This window comes from Notolepis coatsorum, assembly GCF_963971535.1.
Source record: "Notolepis coatsorum genome assembly, chromosome: 1".
NCBI lineage: Eukaryota > Metazoa > Chordata > Actinopteri > Aulopiformes > Paralepididae > Notolepis > Notolepis coatsorum.
In genome coordinates this window covers 300,661,838-300,680,024 of record NC_140165.1, presented here as the reverse complement: position 1 = coordinate 300,680,024, position 18,187 = coordinate 300,661,838, and the positions used below count along the sequence as shown (strand labels likewise).

Here is an 18,187-nt window from a genome sequence, read left to right as displayed (position 1 = left end):
CGACAAGTAACGTGGTTGAGAAGCAGACCGTCTATTGATGGCGCCACGTTTCGTTGGTACATTTAAATAGTGTTGGAACACAATTGTCCATTTAAGCACTAACGTGTCAAAGTTAAGTATCTCCAAGGGGATTATAAAGGTTTATGTTTTGAAATACATACTGTTTTGGGTTGAATTGCTGTGTAGTAAATGTGTATATTGTGTACAAGATGGTTAGAGGGAAATTACTTTAGCTTACACTACTTGGGAGATGGCTAAACACCGGAGCGTGTCTCTCTCTCTCTCTCTCTCTCTCTCTCTCTCTCTCTCTCTCTCTCTCTCTCTCTCTCTCTCTCTCTCTCTCTCTCTCTCTCTCTCTCTCTCTCTATTGCGCCCTCCGTTAAATGTAAATATAAATCTATTCCCTTGAGTTATACCATGGTCACGGTTTAGCAAATTCCTAGTAGGGTTGAGAACGGCCCGATACATATATATATATATAAATGCACTTGCATTGCACATTTGAGTTTCAATAGAACTTGAGACCGGAACACAACTAGGGGTAACACTGAGGTGTGGAGGTATTTCTGTATACTAGAGAATAGTGGATATGACTGATGATAAAGGTAACACTTATTGGTGATTTAAGGAATTGTTTGACAGACAATGAGAATGACAGTGTTGGTTAAAAGACATACGATGGTCCCTTCCAACATGCCTAGACATGTCTAGACAGAGGTTAACAGGATAATGTTTCTCTTCTCACATGCTTATATTTAAGACGCCAAATATGTATAAAGACATAAGTAATCACAATGTACAGTATATAATACTGGATAACTACATTTAAAAGGAAAATGCTATTGAAGTGAACCAGGGTATCCTAAACGGGTAGAATGTGTGTTGCAATGATGAATATGCTTTTGAATTAATAACAAGTATGGGATTATAATTGAATGTAGTAAAGTAATGTAACTAATTGAACTGGATGATTATACAATGATGATACAATGATTATACAATGATGATACAATGATGATACAATGATGATACAATGATTGATTGATTATTCTGTGGAATAAATAAACGTTGTTAAAAGACAACCGGGAGGACCCAGAGTCAGTAACATCGTGTCTGCACCTTCCTTTGTCAAATGATTAACTACAACCTGTTTCATAGGTTAAACATATATCTGCTATCAGGTGCCATATCCTGGTACCTGTAACAGTTTATTGGGGGCTCGTCCGGGATCAGCGCCACCTGCTGGATGGGAGCTGATCCAGAGATCTTGACACCTGGACCAACCGCGACCCGATGAACCAGGAACCAACGCCCGGTGTAAAGGTCGTCGAATGAGGGATTGATCTGCGCAGTATCGACAGCAGTGAAGTGCCTCATCTGATGCCAGACGACAACGAGAGCTGCGTCCACTACTCTACCTGACGAGAAGGAAGACCGGTGTCGTGTAGAGGAGATCCACCCACCACGGAAAGTCGTCACAGTGATCCTGAACTGAGAGCCAAGTGCGAGGAATCGGGAAGCAGCCATGGGAGACAGCGAGAGGAAAAGCTTGGTGTGGGACATCAAGAAGAGCCTGCTCACTCTACCTGCGGATGAACTGTTTCGCATTGCCGAGGCATTGGAACTGATACCAGGACTGGAGACGTCTGACCGAACCCACCTTACCGTAGACGACGTGGAGGGGTGCTTCAACTTTATCAACGACTACCTGTACAGTAAGGTTTTACTGGAGTTAGAGGATACAGGGTTGTCTTATTTATTACAGATAAAAGATGTGACTGATGGACTTATGCAGAGTGAGGTGGTGGGTCTAGCAGAGGGTAAAACCGAGGGCCTACGGTCCACCAGTCAAAGTGATGCAGTACCAGTCGACCCCATTAGCGTCTTTTATGATGTAAGTGAAACCATTGAGGGTGTGCCCACTCCAAAAGTAAGCAACCAGGTTTTACAGTGCCTGCCCAGTGTACTACCACCCACAGCTCAGGCTGTGCCATTGAATAAGAGTGTACCAGACACCGAAAGTAAACAGGAAACCCCTGGTGTGTCGCCAGATAAACTAATATCTTTAAGAGAACTGTCGTACCTTCACCGCAGGGAGTTTAAGCTCCAGGGAGGTCAGATAGGAGACCAGGGATCAGACATTAGTTACAACAGTGTCTGCAAACAGATCGACGAAGGTCTGAAGGAGCAATTCAGCGATGCAGAGGTTGTTAGAGCAGTCTTGAGAGTGATCAAAGCTGGCAGCTTTAAGGATATGTTAATGGTAAAAGACGATTTGACTATCGATGAGCTGAAGGGTTTTCTCCATTCTCACCTCGGTGAACAAAGTAATACCGAGTTGTTTCAAGAACTCATGTGTACAAAGCAAAAGGATAGTGAAACACCACAGCAGTTTTTGTATAGAGTCATAGGACTCAAGCAGAAGATTTTACTAGCATCAAAATATGCTGCTACTGACGTTAAGTACAACGAACAAACCGTTCAGGATGTCTTTCTCCACACTGTATATCAAGGTTTAGGACACAAACATGATGACATTCGTAGGGAACTCAAACCCTTACTTGAAGACAGAGTACCTGATGAGGCCATTCTCAGACAGATGAAAAAGGTCATGAGCGATGAGAGTGAAAGACAGCGACGGTTAGGGCCTACCAATCGCAATAGACCCCCCCATGTACATAGTGCAGGTGCTGAGGTGAAGGGAGCACAGTGTCCCCCCCCCCCACTAGGGAAGAAAATACAGGAAAGAAACTTAAACTAGACCCGATCCAGCAGTTAACAGAGAAAGTAGAGAAACTTACCAATCTAGTGGATCTCCTGCAACAACAGTCCCAGGTCAGAACAGGGAGGATAAATAGGCAGAGGGACAGGCCATATGGCTGTAGCAAATGTGTAGCACAGAATTTACCTAATTGCCCTCACTGTTTCCATTGTGGCGAAGAAGGCCATAGAGCGTTAGGCTGCCAAAAGAGACCACCATGTCAGGGAAACTGAGGCCGGTCACTGCAAGAGGACAACCATTGACCGGTTCCCCTTTACTGTCCCAAACTGACAACCGTCGTACTAGTGAGCCTGAGAAGGAAAGAGTAAGAGAGGAGAAGACTGCACCTAGAACAGGAACCAAGACGGTAAACCAGATACAGAAGCACACAGACCCCCCTAATTTACCAAACACTAAGAGTGAATGCCTCGCCAAGCTCGTAGGGAGAAGAGCTCTCACCCATTGTAACCTAAACGGTTTAGCAGTCCAAGCCCTGCTTGATACAGGGGCCCAAGTAAGCATGATTGACAGAACTTGGAAGAATAGATACTTACCTGACATGCCAGTCAGACCCCTTAGCGAAATCATCGAAGAAGAAGAGGAGTTGAAAGTCTACGCGGTAAACGGTGAGGTCCTCCCATTTGATGGTTGGGTGGCCCTTACAGTGAACTTAAAGGGGAATGAAGATCCTAACCTGTCAATCACTGTGCCTTTCCTTGTAAGCAGCCTTGTCCTTGAGAGACCCCTACTGGGTTTTAATGTGCTGGAAGTGATGATACAGGAACAACCTGGAAGACTGATCCCAACTCTCACCAGCCTGCTCTGTAACGCCATGGTGATACCAGCCGAGAAGGCAGAACTCCTGGTGAGTTATATCCAGACTGACAGACCCCCTGTCCAGGTTGGTCGCCTACGAACAGGTAAACAAGCCACTGTCATCCCCGCCGGTCAAGTGGCCTGGGTCAAGTGCCAAATCCCCCCCCACGTGGACCTGTCTGACCCCACCTTCCTGTTCGAACCAGATGACAGCAGTTTAGCGCTGGCAGAACTGGATGTTGGAGAAGGCCTGCTGCAAGCGCAAAACCCCAGGAAGCCGTATCTCACCGTGCCTGTGGGAAACAACACAAGGCATAACGTCACTCTCTCCAGGAAGACAGCTCTGGGCAGCATCCATTGTGTTGGGAAAGTCATCACGACAGACTCCCCACGGCAAACCCCCATCCCAACCTACTCACCTGAAATCTCCCAGCCTACGGTACCCCCCAACCGTGCTGCTACAACGTCAGCTGTGCCCAGCTCCATCCTGTTCAAACCCCCCGTCGATCTCAGTCACCTCGACGACGAACAACAGACAATAGTCAACCGGATGCTTTGTGAAGAGGCTGGGTCCTTTGCACAAGACAGTGGTGACATTGGGTGCATCCCGAGCCTGCAGATGACAATCGCTCTCCATGATACTGTCCCGGTCCAGAAGACGTACTCATCAGTACCAAAGCCACTGTTTAAAGAAGTAAAAGAGTACATACAGGAACTGTTAATGAAAGGTTGGATAGTCAAGTCAAAGTCTCCATATTCTGCCCCAGTAGTCTGCGTCAGAAAGAAGGACGGCAGCCTACGGCTATGCATCGACTACCGCCTCCTGAACAAAAAGACTGTGCCCGATCGTCATCCACTACCTAGAATACAAGACCTGACTGACACGCTTGGAGGCTATACCTGGTTTAGTATCCTAGACCAAGGGAAAGCCTACCACCAGGGCTTCGTTGCCGAGGGTTCACGACCCTTCACCGCCTTCATCACTCCATGGGGTCTTTACGAGTGGGTGCGCATCCCATTTGGACTCTCGAATGCCCCTGCAACGTTCCAACGGAGCATGGAGGAGATGCTAGGTCCCCTCAGGGACGAATGCTGTATCCCGTATCTTGACGACGTACTCTGTTACGCAAATACATTTGAAGAACATGTAGAGACCCTCCGCAAGGTTCTCCAAGCCCTTCAACGTCACGGAGTGAAATTGAGACCTGAGAAGTGTGACCTCTTCAAGCAAGAAGTCAGATACGTGGGTCGCCTTGTGTCAGCAGAAGGGGTCAAGATAGACCCACGAGACATTGAAGCCGTGAAAGCCCTGTCAAGTAAGACACCCAGAACTGTCTGCGAAGTGAGGAAAATAACAGGATTCCTGGGATATTTCCGTTCATACATTCAGGATTTTTCCCGAATTGCCAGACCCATCTACGAGCTACTCCAAATCAAGCCAGGAAAGACCCCAGCCCCAGCGCGGAGTAAGAACATCAAACGCCCCCAGTTGCCCTCCAGAGAGCCCATAGAGTGGACCACGGAACAGCAGAGAGCACTTGAACAACTGATTGACCTTCTCACAAACCCCCCTGTCTTGGCATATCCTGATTTCAACCTACCCTTCAGGTTGCACACGGATGCCTCCGACCAAGGCCTGGGAGCTGTTCTGTATCAACATCAAGATGGAAAACTGAGAGTCATCGGGTACGGGTCAAGAACATTGTCACCAGCCGAACGAAATTACCATATGCACAGTGGGAAACTGGAGTTCCTTGCATTGAAATGGGCTGTGTGTGTGAAATTCCGTGACTACCTGTATTATGCCCCACACTTTACTATCTACACCGACAACAACCCGTTGACCTATGTAATGAGTACTGCCAAGCTCAATGCAGTCGGTCATCGGTGGGTTGGAGAACTGGCAGACTTCCGGTTTGACATCAAATACAGACCCGGAAAGTCCAACATAGATGCAGACACTCTTTCCCGCCTTCCCCTGGATATGGAGAGATATGAAAGGACCTGCACAGAAGAGCTCTCTAATGAAGCAGTACGAGCAACGTGGGAAGGAAGCCAAGCAGCTGAAAGGAAAGACGTGGCATGGGTTGCGGCGCTCAACATCGCGTCCCCAGACTCAAACCAGCAGTCTCACCCACACCTACAAACAATCAGTCACGATGAACTGGTGAAGGCCCAAAAAGAGGACCAAGCCATCAACACGATCAGGGAGTTGAAAGAGTCGAACACGAAATTGTCAGACGACGTACGAAGAACCGTAAGCGCAGCAACCCGAAAGCTACTTCATGAATGGAGCAGATTACATATTGAAAATGATCTCCTTTACAGAAAGACCAATCAATACCAACAGTTGGTCCTCCCTGTAAAGTATAGAACACTTGCCCTGAAACATCTACATAATGAGATGGGTCATGTTGGAACAGAAAGAGTGATCCACCTCGCAAGAGAAAGATTCTACTGGCCTTTCATGTCCAGAGAGATTGAAGAATATGTGACCCGAAGATGTCCTTGTATCAAGTCTAAGAAGCCGGTCACCCATGTCCGAGCTCCCATGGGCAGCATTACCTCCAACTTCCCATTAGAACTTGTGTGTATCGACTATCTACATCTGGAAACCAGTCATGGAGGGTATGAATATATCCTAGTGGTGATCGACCATTTCACTAGGTTCGCCCAGGCATACCCCACCAAGAACAAGAGTGGGAAAACAGCTGCAGAGCGTATCTTTAATGACTTTATACCCAAATTCGGTTATCCCTCGAAATTACATCACGACCAGGGTCGAGAATTTGAGAATAAACTGTTCCAAGCACTGCAACGGCTGTCTGGGGTCGGCCACTCTAGAACATCACCCTACCATCCACAGAGCAACCCAGCGGAGCGGCTCAATCGGACCATACTACAGATGTTGAGGACATTGACTGAAAATGAGAAATTGCGGTGGAAGGACCACCTCCCGCATGTGTTACACGCGTACAACTGTACCAAACATGAATCAACGGGTTACCTGTTGTTTGGGTTAACGAAGAAAGAGGAACCGTACTCACCCAGAGGATACGCGGAGCAATGGGCTGAGAAGATGTCTGAAGCCTATCGGATTGCTTGTGAACATAGCAAAAAGTCCAGTGCAAGAGGAAAAGTAACTTATGACAAGAAAACAAAAGGAGTAGTACTGCAGTCAGGAGACAGAGTTCTGGTGAGAAACCTCAGTCAGCGTGGAGGACCAGGCAAGTTGAGATCGTACTGGGAGAAGGCGATCTACGTGGTCAAAAGCCAGCTCGCTGAGAGTCCAGTATACATTGTCTGCCCTGAACATGGAGACCAGAAAAAGACCAGAACACTACACCGAAATCTCTTACTGCTGGTAAATGATTTGCCCGTGGAAATGACTCCACCACCAGCCAGAACTGTCCCTGCGAAGAAAACGAATGACAGACCAAGACAAGGAAGAATGTCAGACACACAAAGACAAGTAGAGACAAGGGACAGCAATGACAGTGATTCGGATGATGACAGTGACAGAGGATACTGGCTAAGGATACCTGTTGAAAGGACAGAGGAAAGATCACTTGGACACCGTGAACGACGACCTGAAGTCATGCCAGGCCTGTGCCCTGAGAGTGAAGACGACAGGGGAGGAAACACGGATGGAAATTTGCCTGTCTTGGCCAGACCGGAGGGAGATGTTAGTGAATCAGGGGAAGAAGAAGAAAGGGAGACCCCCCGAGCTCACTCTCCAATACCCCAACCCCATCCCCAAGCTCACTCTCCAATACCCCAACCCCACTCCCAAGCTCACTCTCCAATAGCCCAACCCCAACCCCAAGCTCACTCCCCCGTAGCCCAGCTCAATCTCCGAACCCCTCCACTCTCACCGGTAGAACAAGTCCAGTCAGAGGTTAGGAGGTCTGCCCGTGACAGAAGGCCTAAACAATGTCTCACGTATGATATGCTAGGTGAACCGTCAGTGCAGAACAAGGTGACCGTGAATTCAGTAGTACAGTGGCCACCGATGGTGCCCGCACCACACCACAGTCCACTACCACATCAATTGATACCCTTCGTAATGCCATGGTTGCATCCAATTTTTTACAGCCTTCCACAACATGGCCAGTATGCTTACCGTCCAGCCGTCACCCACGGTCCACCCATGGGGAGTTTGTTAGGGGTTCACGCCTGAGGGTGATATTGGATGGGTGTATTTAGTGATTCTCGGAAATGTCAGGAGCCATTTTTTTAAGGTCAGGGAGTGTGTGATGCCCACTAGAAGTGGTATCATGTTAATATCTTTAGATTATGTGTCAAAACAGTGTGAACATATTGGTACAGGATTACCTCCATCAGAAACAAGGTAGAACAGTCATTTATATGTAATGGGAGACATTAACATAATCTGGTCAATAGGTGGCGGTATAGGACTGGTGTTTAGTGGCTTCGCCTTCCAGGGAACCGTACGGTGTGCTTAGGGACGCACGAGGCGATCTCAGCCTCACAACCGGGAGGACCCAGAGTCAGTAACATCGTGTCTGCACCTTCCTTTGTCAAATGATTAACTACAACCTGTTTCATAGGTGGGTAATATACTACAAAACACACATAAAGGTTAACAAGGATACATGCAATGTCGAGGGTTCAAATTAAGTAACTATTGTCGATGTTTGAGTCAAGTTTAAGAAGTTTAAGACGACAAGTAACGTGGTTGAGAAGCAGACCGTCTATTGATGGCGCCACGTTTCGTTGGTACATTTAAATAGTGTTGGAACACAATTGTCCATTTAAGCACTAACGTGTCGAAGTTAAGTATCTCCAAGGGGATTATAAAGGTTTATGTTTTGAAATACATACTGTTTTGGGTTGAATTGCTGTGTAGTAAATGTGTATATTGTGTACAAGATGGTTAGAGGGAAATTACTTTAGCTTACACTACTTGGGAGATGGCTAAACACCGGAGCGTGTCTCTCTCTCTCTCTCTCTCTCTCTCTCTCTCTCTCTCTCTCTCTCTCTCTCTCTCTCTCTCTCTCTCTCTCTCTCTTTTGCGCCCTCCGTTAAATGTAAATATAAATCTATTCCCTTGAGTTATACCATGGTCACGGTTTAGCAAATTCCTAGTAGGGTTGAGAACAGCCCGATACATATATATATATATAAATGCACTTGCATTGCACATTTGAGTTTCAATAGAACTTGAGACCGGAACTCAACTAGGGGTAACACTGAGGTGTGGAGGTATTTCTGTATACTAGAGAATAGTGGATATGACTGATGATAAAGGTAACACTTATTGGTGATTTAAGGAATTGTTTGACAGACAATGAGAATGACAGTGTTGGTTAAAAGACATACGATGGTCCCTTCCAACATGCCTAGACATGTCTAGACAGAGGTTAACAGGATAATGTTTCTCTTCTCACATGCTTATATTTAAGACGCCAAATATGTATAAAGACATAAGTAATCACAATGTACAGTATATAATACTGGATAACTACATTTAAAAGGAAAATGCTATTGAAGTGAACCAGGGTATCCTAAAAGGGTAGAATGTGTGTTGCAATGATGAATATGCTTTTGAATTAATAACAAGTATGGGATTATAATTGAATGTATTAAAGTAATGTAACTAATTGAACTGGATGATTATACAATGATGATACAATGATTATACAATGATGATACAATGATGATACAATGATGATACAATGATTGATTGATTATTCTGTGGAATAAATAAACGTTGTTGAAAGACAACCGGGAGGACCCAGAGTCAGTAACATCGTGTCTGCACCTTCCTTTGTCAAATGATTAACTACAACCTGTTTCATAGGTTAAACATATATCTGCTATCAGGTGCCATATCCTGGTACCTGTAACATATACATATTGGTAAAATACAGTTTACATGACAATTGGATATGTATCAGCATTTATATGTATTTCCTTACATTTTGTAATAGATTTTCCTCCCTGTTAGGTGCATGTTCCACCCTGTTTTATACACCTAATAGGGGGGAACCTAACAGGGTAGAACATTTTCAACCAAATTAGCCGTTGCTCTGTGAAACAGAAAACCTAGCTAGCTAGCTCCCCAGACTTAAACAATACTTTAGTATATATATCAAACACGTTAAAAAATGATGATTCCTTTTAAGTAAGATATAAAGAGTTATATCCTGAGGACGGAAAAGTCACCAATAGTCAGGAATGACCCATATGGTGGTGACAAGGAACAATGGTAAATGGCTGCTTTTTTATATAGCGCTTTTATCCAAAGCGCTTTACAATTTGTTACTCACATTTTACCCATTCACACACCGACGGCGGAGGCAACCATGCAAGGTGCCAACCTGCTCATCGGGAGCAATTAGGGGTTAAGTGTCTTGCTCAAGGACAAATCGACACGCTGCCCGGGAAGAGCGGGAATCGAACCGGGAACCTCTGGATTGCCAGACGACTACTCTACCTCCTGAGCCACTGTCGCTCGATCTCTCTCCACCTGCTGGCCATTTATGAACAGAGGAGGGTGGACTGCCTCCCCGCACCGGAAGTCAACTATAATTTCCTTTGTTTTAGAGATGTTTAAGAGCAGGTCATTCTTCCTGCACCATTCAACAAAGCCATCAACTTCAGCTCTATAGACCGATTCATCCCCGTTCTTAATTAATCCTATACTTTTAGCTGCCTGCTGCAGGATAGCAGGTAACAGTGGAGAAAGTAAACTCATATAGCCTATATTCTCTAATTGGGTGAATGACAAGAGTGACTGAAACAGTGAATCTATAACATTCCCCATTTTTATGGGGACCTGCTGGAACCACCAATCAATCAAAAGCGAGGAGGTGGATGTGACATCACGTGGGTGGGGATGATACAGTAGGTGGGCCTAACCTATTGACAAGAGGTGCTGTATATGTCAGTCTGACATCATCTGCAGAGTAACACAACTCAAACGGAGAGACTAAAAAGAAAAACAATGCATGTACAGCTTCTATTTTTCTTTGCAGCTTCTGTGAATATAATTTTAGGGGCAGGTGAGTTTGCAATTCAGAATTGATTAAAAAATGTTTTATTAGTTGTTGTTTTGTAAAGTTGTTGAATACTGCACAATTGCACAGCTCTGTTATACATTCTATTCCACTGTATTTTTGTATTCAAATTTAGTGTATATATTCTACTACACCCTGTACAGCCCTGTCCTATATTCTATTCTATTGAATTATCTTTCTAATTTAGTTTATATATTCCATTTAATTGTATTCTACTTTAATTTACAATTATTTTTTATTTACTCCTACTTGCTTTGTAAGTGTTGATATTGTCTTTTAATGTTGATGCACCAATGACCAAGACAAATTCCTTGTATGTGCAAGCTTACTTAATACTTGGCTATAAAGACTTTTCTGATTCTGATTTCTGACTCTGATTCTGATCAAGTTTAATTCTATCCAATCTACATCTTTGAGATGAAGAATAAAAAGCAATCATGGTACATCGTTTTATTATGTACTTCATCACGTTTGTTAAATCAGAGGAAATAGCTTTGAAATTACCTTTTCCCCCTTTTCTTCCTATCATACAATATACATTTTGATGTGCTATTGAATGACTAAATTCCACCAAATATGTATTAGATTGGTGCTACCAGTCCCAGGTTACATGCAATGACACCTGCACAGGTAAGATATACCTAAAAACAAACATAGGTATTCACTGCACAACATTGTGAACTTAGAACAAGTTGAATTTAGAAAACACTCAGAATTATATTGCATTCTTCTATATTTTTGCATAGGTCCAGATAGGTGGACAATGGTTTCTGGATCATGTGGTGGCAATCTCCAGTCCCCAATAAACATTGTCACAAGACGAGTGCTACTAGACGAGTATCTTCTGACTCCATTCCAATTCACTGGCTATCAAGACACTTTTCATGGTCTCATCATGAACTCACATCACACCGGTACACTGGTACAGTATATTATGAGCATTTCCAACCTGCAAACTATAGTTACTTTAGTGTGCACCACTGCACCCTTTCTGCACCCTCAAAGTCCACACGACTGTCCTGATAAAGCTTTGTCATAATTTACGACTTGAATTTGACTGTAGTTCAAGTGAACCTGCCAGCCAGTGCAGTGATCAAAGGTGGGGGTCTGACAGGACCTTACAAGGCAGTTCAACTCCACCTGCACTGGGGCAAGGATGCAGGCCCGGGGTCAGAACACACCTTGGATGGAGAACGGTCTCCGATGGAGGTAAGAACCACAGTGAATAGAAGAGGATGCAATTCAGTGCTATGAAAACACAATATAAGTCCACTGTGTGTTCTATTATATTTGACAAAACCGAATTTGCTCAAGACAAATTCATGTATTTACTATTCATCCAACATACCTTTGGGAGGAGACCATATAGAATCCAGTATACCTGTATCACTGTACACATTATACTTTGTACATACATCTGATTAGCACTGCACTCAGTAGTAATAATCTGTATAATTTGTACCCAGTTCAATCACCTGTACATTGTATATTGCTGTTGCACTTAACTGTTACATTTTGCACTCTGGTTGGATGCCAAACTCCTTTTCGTTGTACTGTACTGTACTATGCTGTATAATGACGATCAATTTGAATCTAATCTATATACAGTATTATGTATATAAGTATGGAGCAGACAGTTGCGATACATTAATCGTATTGTTTTCATGCCGTCCACAGATGCATATCGTCCACATAAAGGAGGAGTATGATTATTACTCACAAGCTCTCGGAGACCCCACTGGTGTTGCCGTTCTTGCATTCTTCTTTCAGGTGCCGTGCCATCCCGTTTCTCTTTCATTAACCCATTCACTACGACACTACAAATGGTTCTATTTCATTATGGCTGCCGCTCAGCGTCATTCTGCACGCACTTCACTTCGTGCACGCGCACTGAATAAAAAATTCCACAATGTACCTTTACATCCCAACATTCGTCTGGCCACACCCCTATCCGCTTACCTTCATAAGCAGGTGTGTGGGAAATCGGCGAGGCGGTTGGCATATTGGAGCGACCAGTCATTTATCACCGGAACACAATCTCTAGCTGCCGCGTCTAACATCGCGCAGCTGGCGAGATTCATGTCCGGGATATTGACGGGCGGCACGGAGCTGACTGATTTACAGCATGATCAGCTCGCCCAGTCGGCAGGAGCCATCCTGCATCTGACTCAGCCGCAGGCTATAGCCGCTGGGAAAGTGCGCGCCCTGGCCACTCTGATCCAGCGCCACCTTTGGCTGGAGCAGGCACGTGTGCCGGAGAAGAAGAGGACTCCACTTCTGACGGCACCCCTCTTCGATGCTGGACTATTCGGGAAGGCACTGCAGCTGATGACCTCAACCTGCAGGGAGATGCAGGAGGAACGCTCCGTGCTCCAGCCTCATTTCCCCGCGCCCGATGTTGCCGGTGGAGTCAGGCGGCCGCCGCGTCGTCGAGGTTCCTCCGCCGTGGCCGCCGCTGCCACCACCGCCACTGCTGGACCTTCAGCGAAGAAGGCCAGGAGGAGAGAGGGCGCCTCCGCCACTGCAGCCGGCCAATCTACGCCCGGAGGTGACGGTAGGGATCGTCGAGACCAGCCGCAGATCGTTTATCGTCCCTCCGGGGCTCCACGGTGTGGGAAGCCCCGAGCGGCTCGTGGCAGGCGTCGCTAAGACTCAGTGACTTTTTCCCTCTGTGGTCCCCCCCTGTTTCCCTTCCCGGCCCCGCTATGATTTTGTTCGAAAATAAAGAGTCCCCTCTAAAGGGGGACTGTATTTTTTGTTAATAAACTGTGTGTTTATTCACCAAACATATGATGGGGTTGCAACGTGTGAATCTTTCGCTAGTATGGGTTGATAGGAGGGCTAGATGTTACATTCATGTTAGAGCTTAAGCAAGGCCTGCAGCCTACACTCGGTTGAAAAAGGGTTTTTTCTGCCTCGACCTGAATCTCCACATAAAGGTAGAGGTTAGTTGTGTGCTCTGTTGCTTACACAGTGATATTGAGCTGCAACACTATTGTGTTGGGTTTGCAGTAATGCTCGTATGAAAACGTACCGCGGCTCAGCCACTCTCTCTCTCTATCAATGTTTTTCTGTGTTACAACATGGATGCGGGTGTAGGATTCACACACACACACACAACTTGGTCTTGCTATAAACCCTGTTCACAGATGTGTCTGTGGTTAGCGTGCATTGTATTAGCTTGCGCTATTCCTTGGCATTGCTACTAAAGGTATCATATGGCTATTGTTGTTGTTGTATGCAAGGGTTGGGCTTGTGAGGGGGTGCCGGATAAACCCCTCCTTCCCTCTTCTGATTGGTCAGGGGGTTTATTGGCCTCTCTTTTTCGTTCAGTCAGGGCCAAGCTGTTAGGCGGCTTGGCAGGGAGGGGGGGGGGGGGGTGTTCCCAGACTCTGCACCCATCACAGGCGTTTGAGTCTTGGGTTTCCCCCCGTCATAGCACACGTCACTAGGCACGTTGCTATTGTACGATGACTTCCGTGAGTTTAGACCCGTATGTAGGGTCTGTTGTTGTCAAGTGTCGGGGCAGAGCGTAGGAACTTAATGTTCTACTACGCTCGATATACACGTAACTTGAGTCGGTTGGTCACATGACTCAATGTTACCGTGACTTTTCAATCTATGGCTCATGTGGGAAGTCTCTCTGAGGAGTTCCGTCTCTCCTCTGTGGTAGGGATGACGGGATATAAAAATGTAAACAATTCATGTCAGTCGGTGTTTCTTTCTTTTTTAATAAAAAAGTGTGGAGAATGTGTAGCACGACAACCTTCTTGTCGTTCTCCCAGGCGCCTTGAAGGATCAATGTGGGGTCTGTTAGACTGTCCATTGATATGTTTTGGGTCCCGACGCATACATAGTGCTGGCTCTGGGTGTTTCTATTCAGAATCATGCGGGTGGCTAGTACGCCTTGGTTACTTGTTATTAAAACAGCGTTTTTATAAAGCAACTGGGATGGGGGATTTTTTCCTCTTCCGAGAGCCTGTTACTGGGTCTCGACGGATTCTCGTTCATATCTGGGGGATGTTAACGGAATAGATCGGAACATAGGTAGAGGGGTCTCACGCCCTTGGGGTGGGCCACCGAGCGCGGTGTAAACAGGACCGTCTGGGTGGCGCCCTCTTTTCATGTTTTAGATCAACACGCATATCTGCCCCTTCCCCTGGAGTAGGCATGTCGGCGTGGTTAGGGCACGGGACTGGTTCTGGTCACGCTGGTCCAGATCAGTTAACCCGTTGTCCGCCGGGGATGCAGATCTGCTGTTCTGGTACCCTGAGGGACTTGGGCTTTTTTCAGGGGGAAGAATGCCGGGTCAGCCCGGGTGTCACGGGGTTAGGCGTTATGGAGACCCTTTGTTGGGTACACTTTGTACCTGGCACTATTATAAGTAGGGTTGGGCACCGAAAACCGGTTCTAATAGGAACCGGTTCCTAACTTCCGGTTCTGGAACCGGAAGTAACATATTTGAATTTCGATTCTAAATTTCGATTTTTATTTTTAATTTTTTTTACTTTTTTACTTTTTTTTTTTTTTTTTTACTTTAATACCCTAGTTACAGTACAGCAACCAAATTAAACTGTATCAAGTCAACTGAAAATGTGAATAGTATGATTTTCTTTTTGAAATAAAAAAAAAAAAAAAAAATCTCCTTCGAAATAAGCTGTCACCTGTTTTGACATGCACCTCAAAGAATCGGAATCGAGAATCGTTTAGAACAGGAATCGATATGGAGAATCGGAATCGGAACCGGAATCGTTCAAATCCAAACGATGCCCAACCCTAATTATAAGGGGCTGGTTCTCCTTTCTTCGCTCCTCTCTCACGCATGGCGAAGAGGGGGCTGTTGGGGTGGTCTTCTGGACCTTCTCTGGTAACCCTGTGTGCTTCCCGAGCCGCCGGGCCCGGTCCGAAGTAATGTTTCGTTGAAACCGTAGGCCTGGGATAACCCTTTTTTGGAAACTGAAACACTTGTGCTGCGGTATAGCTGGTGTATACCCGCAGGTGTGTTTTGGAGTTTTTTCTTAAGGGGTTATAGGAACCGAGAGGGTGGTTGATTCCCTGGTGTGTTGGAGCAGAGTCAACTCCCGGGTTACCCGGTTGAGTGTGCCCCTGCACGTTCATGACGTCTGCCAATCGTGTCAGCCTTCTCTGCCTCGACCCCTCTGGGTGGGGGTTTTTGATGGAGGCTTTGTCATGGTGCTCAACAACGCCAGCATACGCCCCTTCCGCCGGGGGGGCTGTTTTCAGTTGACTCCTTTGGCGCCTGTCTCGTCCGCAGTGCTCCAGGCTCAGGTCTACAGCCTGCTGCCTGGTTTCCTCGGTGCGCTGCCTGGTTCCGTTGGTTAATCTTTTTTGAGTGCTTTACGGCCATGCTGACTGCCTGTGTTGCAGGGTCAGTGTCCCAGGCGGTGTACTATTGGGGGGAAAGGGCCCGCTCTTGGAGGGGCCCTATCCGAATACGCTGGCGATGTGGGGGGCGGTGTCACTAAGTGACCGCCTGGTGGGGTCTTGATGCCTGGCGTCATTGACCTTTCCGTGCCCCCTTTTTCCAGGGGATCCAGTCCCTTCGGTGGGTCTGGGTCTTCCTTCGCGCTCCGCTGCTACGGCCTTGCCACGGGGTTGAGTTTGCTCTTGACCCCGTGATTTTGGGGGCAGTAACAGGGGTTGTTCCTTCCGTTCGTTTCCTGGTGGCATGCGGGTTGTGCGTGTGCGTAGTCGTGGGGTCAAGCCACGGCCTGCTCACCCTGTGCGTTGAGTTGCTTGAGTTCCTCTTCGCACAGTCGGATCCGTCTCCCTCCCGTCCTCCAATATGGAGGGTATCCCTCCATTAGGGAGGGTCGGGGGGCTCGGTCCTCCCCGGTCTGATGGTTGTGGGGGGCCTCAGCGGGGTACATTTGTCGAGCTTTGGCTCCTGCTCAGCTCCTCTTGTGCAGAATGACGCTGAGCGGCAGCCATAATGAAATAGAACGTAAGGTTATGTATATAACCAAGTTCTATGAATTATGGTGACGCTCAGCTTCAGGACGCCGCTGCGGCCCTTGATCTCACCTTGTGGTGAAAGTTTGGGAAGGAGGCGAGTAGGTGACCACACACCTGCTTATGAAGGTAAGCGGATAGGGGTGTGGCCAGACGAATGTTGGGATGTAAAGGTACATTGTGGAATTTTTTATTCAGTGCGCGTGCACGAAGTGAAGTGCGTGCAGAATGACGCTGAGCGTCACCATAATTCATAGAACTTGGTTATATACATAACCTTACGTTAATGCTTTCACTACCACACTACGAAAGGTTAACGCTTCCACTACCACACTAGAGAAGGTTAACCTTTCTGTACTGTGGTAGTGAAAGGGTTAACATTCTGTAGTGTGGCAGTGAAAGGGTTAAACAAGGGTTAAACAAGAGCCATTAAAAGCTCCCGATGCCTAAACTGTGAAACCAAATCATCCCTACAGTATTTGCTAAACCAGAACAGAACTCTGAGGGAAATCAACGTGATCTCCGATGTCTTGATTTCAGGAATCCGAGAGCACGAATAAGAAATATGACGGCATCATAAAAGCTCTGAAAGACATCAAACATCCCAGTAAGTCATATCTATTCAGTGTGTCTTAATCTCCTGGTCACAATAGGACAATTGGTCCAATAAAAACGAGAGGTGTATAAACGATCATAAAGTTCAATCGGCATGCTATTCATAATGCAATAAAACACCTATTCTTACGTGCCGACAATGAATCGGATCCGAGAAAAGGAGGCTGTCACTTTTGACCAATAACCTTTAAGTGCACTAATGTCCTATTGTGTTGTTAATAATCTATTAAAATCTAGACTCTAACACGACACTGAGCGGCGTGTCCCTGGATATGCTCATTCCTCCTCCTAGTAATATGACGAGGTACTACCGCTATCAGGGCTCCCTTACCACGCCTGGCTGTGAAGAAGTTGTCGTTTGGACGTTGTTTGAAAACCCTGTTCTACTCAGCAAGCAACAGGTGCTTTTCATAATTTGTTTTAGCCTACGTCTAAAGTAGAAGAAAAAAAACATAACAAAAGTGAGAGAGAGAAACCAGTCCATATCATTTACCTTCTTATTACACTAATTCATCTATTTCTATTTTATTATATACATTTTTTTATTTCCCTTTCTTTCTTTTTTTATACAGCTTGCAGCATTCTCCCAGCTTCAGTTTGAAAACGGGATGCCAATGGTAGGAACGTATCGGCCAGTGCAACCCTTGAATTCCCGGCAGGTATATTACTCTGGAGGTCACACTGCCATGGTTAGCACTATGTTACTCGTGACCTCAGTGCTGGCATCCATCGGTTTCTTGCTGCCCACAAAGGGCTAGGAGTTGCCCCAGCGATGTCATGTAACGTCACTCGTGATCCATTTATCTGTATTCCAATTGAAAACAGCGAGCAGAGGTCATAGTCTCTTTCAAGATCACTGCTCGGTTCTGTTCAAGTATACACAAGAACATGAAAATGAATGTCGATAGAAAGATGACGGTGTGTTAAGTAGGCTAAAGTTATGTTAAAGGAACACGCCAACATGATGGGAAATGTGCTT

General features: G+C 46.0%; 1 protein-coding gene across 1 annotated transcript in view; it reads left to right on the top strand.

Annotated features, from left to right (window-relative positions):
* The window catches only part of ca4b (carbonic anhydrase IV b), a gene marked incomplete at both ends in the record, with an annotated part of 28,539 nt that extends 10,573 nt beyond the window's left edge, over positions 1–17,966 (top strand). The window contains 5 exons of the mRNA XM_084310753.1: positions 11,684–11,829; positions 12,298–12,390; positions 17,134–17,200; positions 17,446–17,609; positions 17,781–17,966. Coding sequence (XP_084166879.1) covers positions 11,684–11,829; positions 12,298–12,390; positions 17,134–17,200; positions 17,446–17,609; positions 17,781–17,966 — 656 coding nt within the window. The remainder of the gene's footprint in view (positions 1–11,683; positions 11,830–12,297; positions 12,391–17,133; positions 17,201–17,445; positions 17,610–17,780) is intronic.
* Between the last annotated feature and the right edge of the window lie 221 nt (positions 17,967–18,187).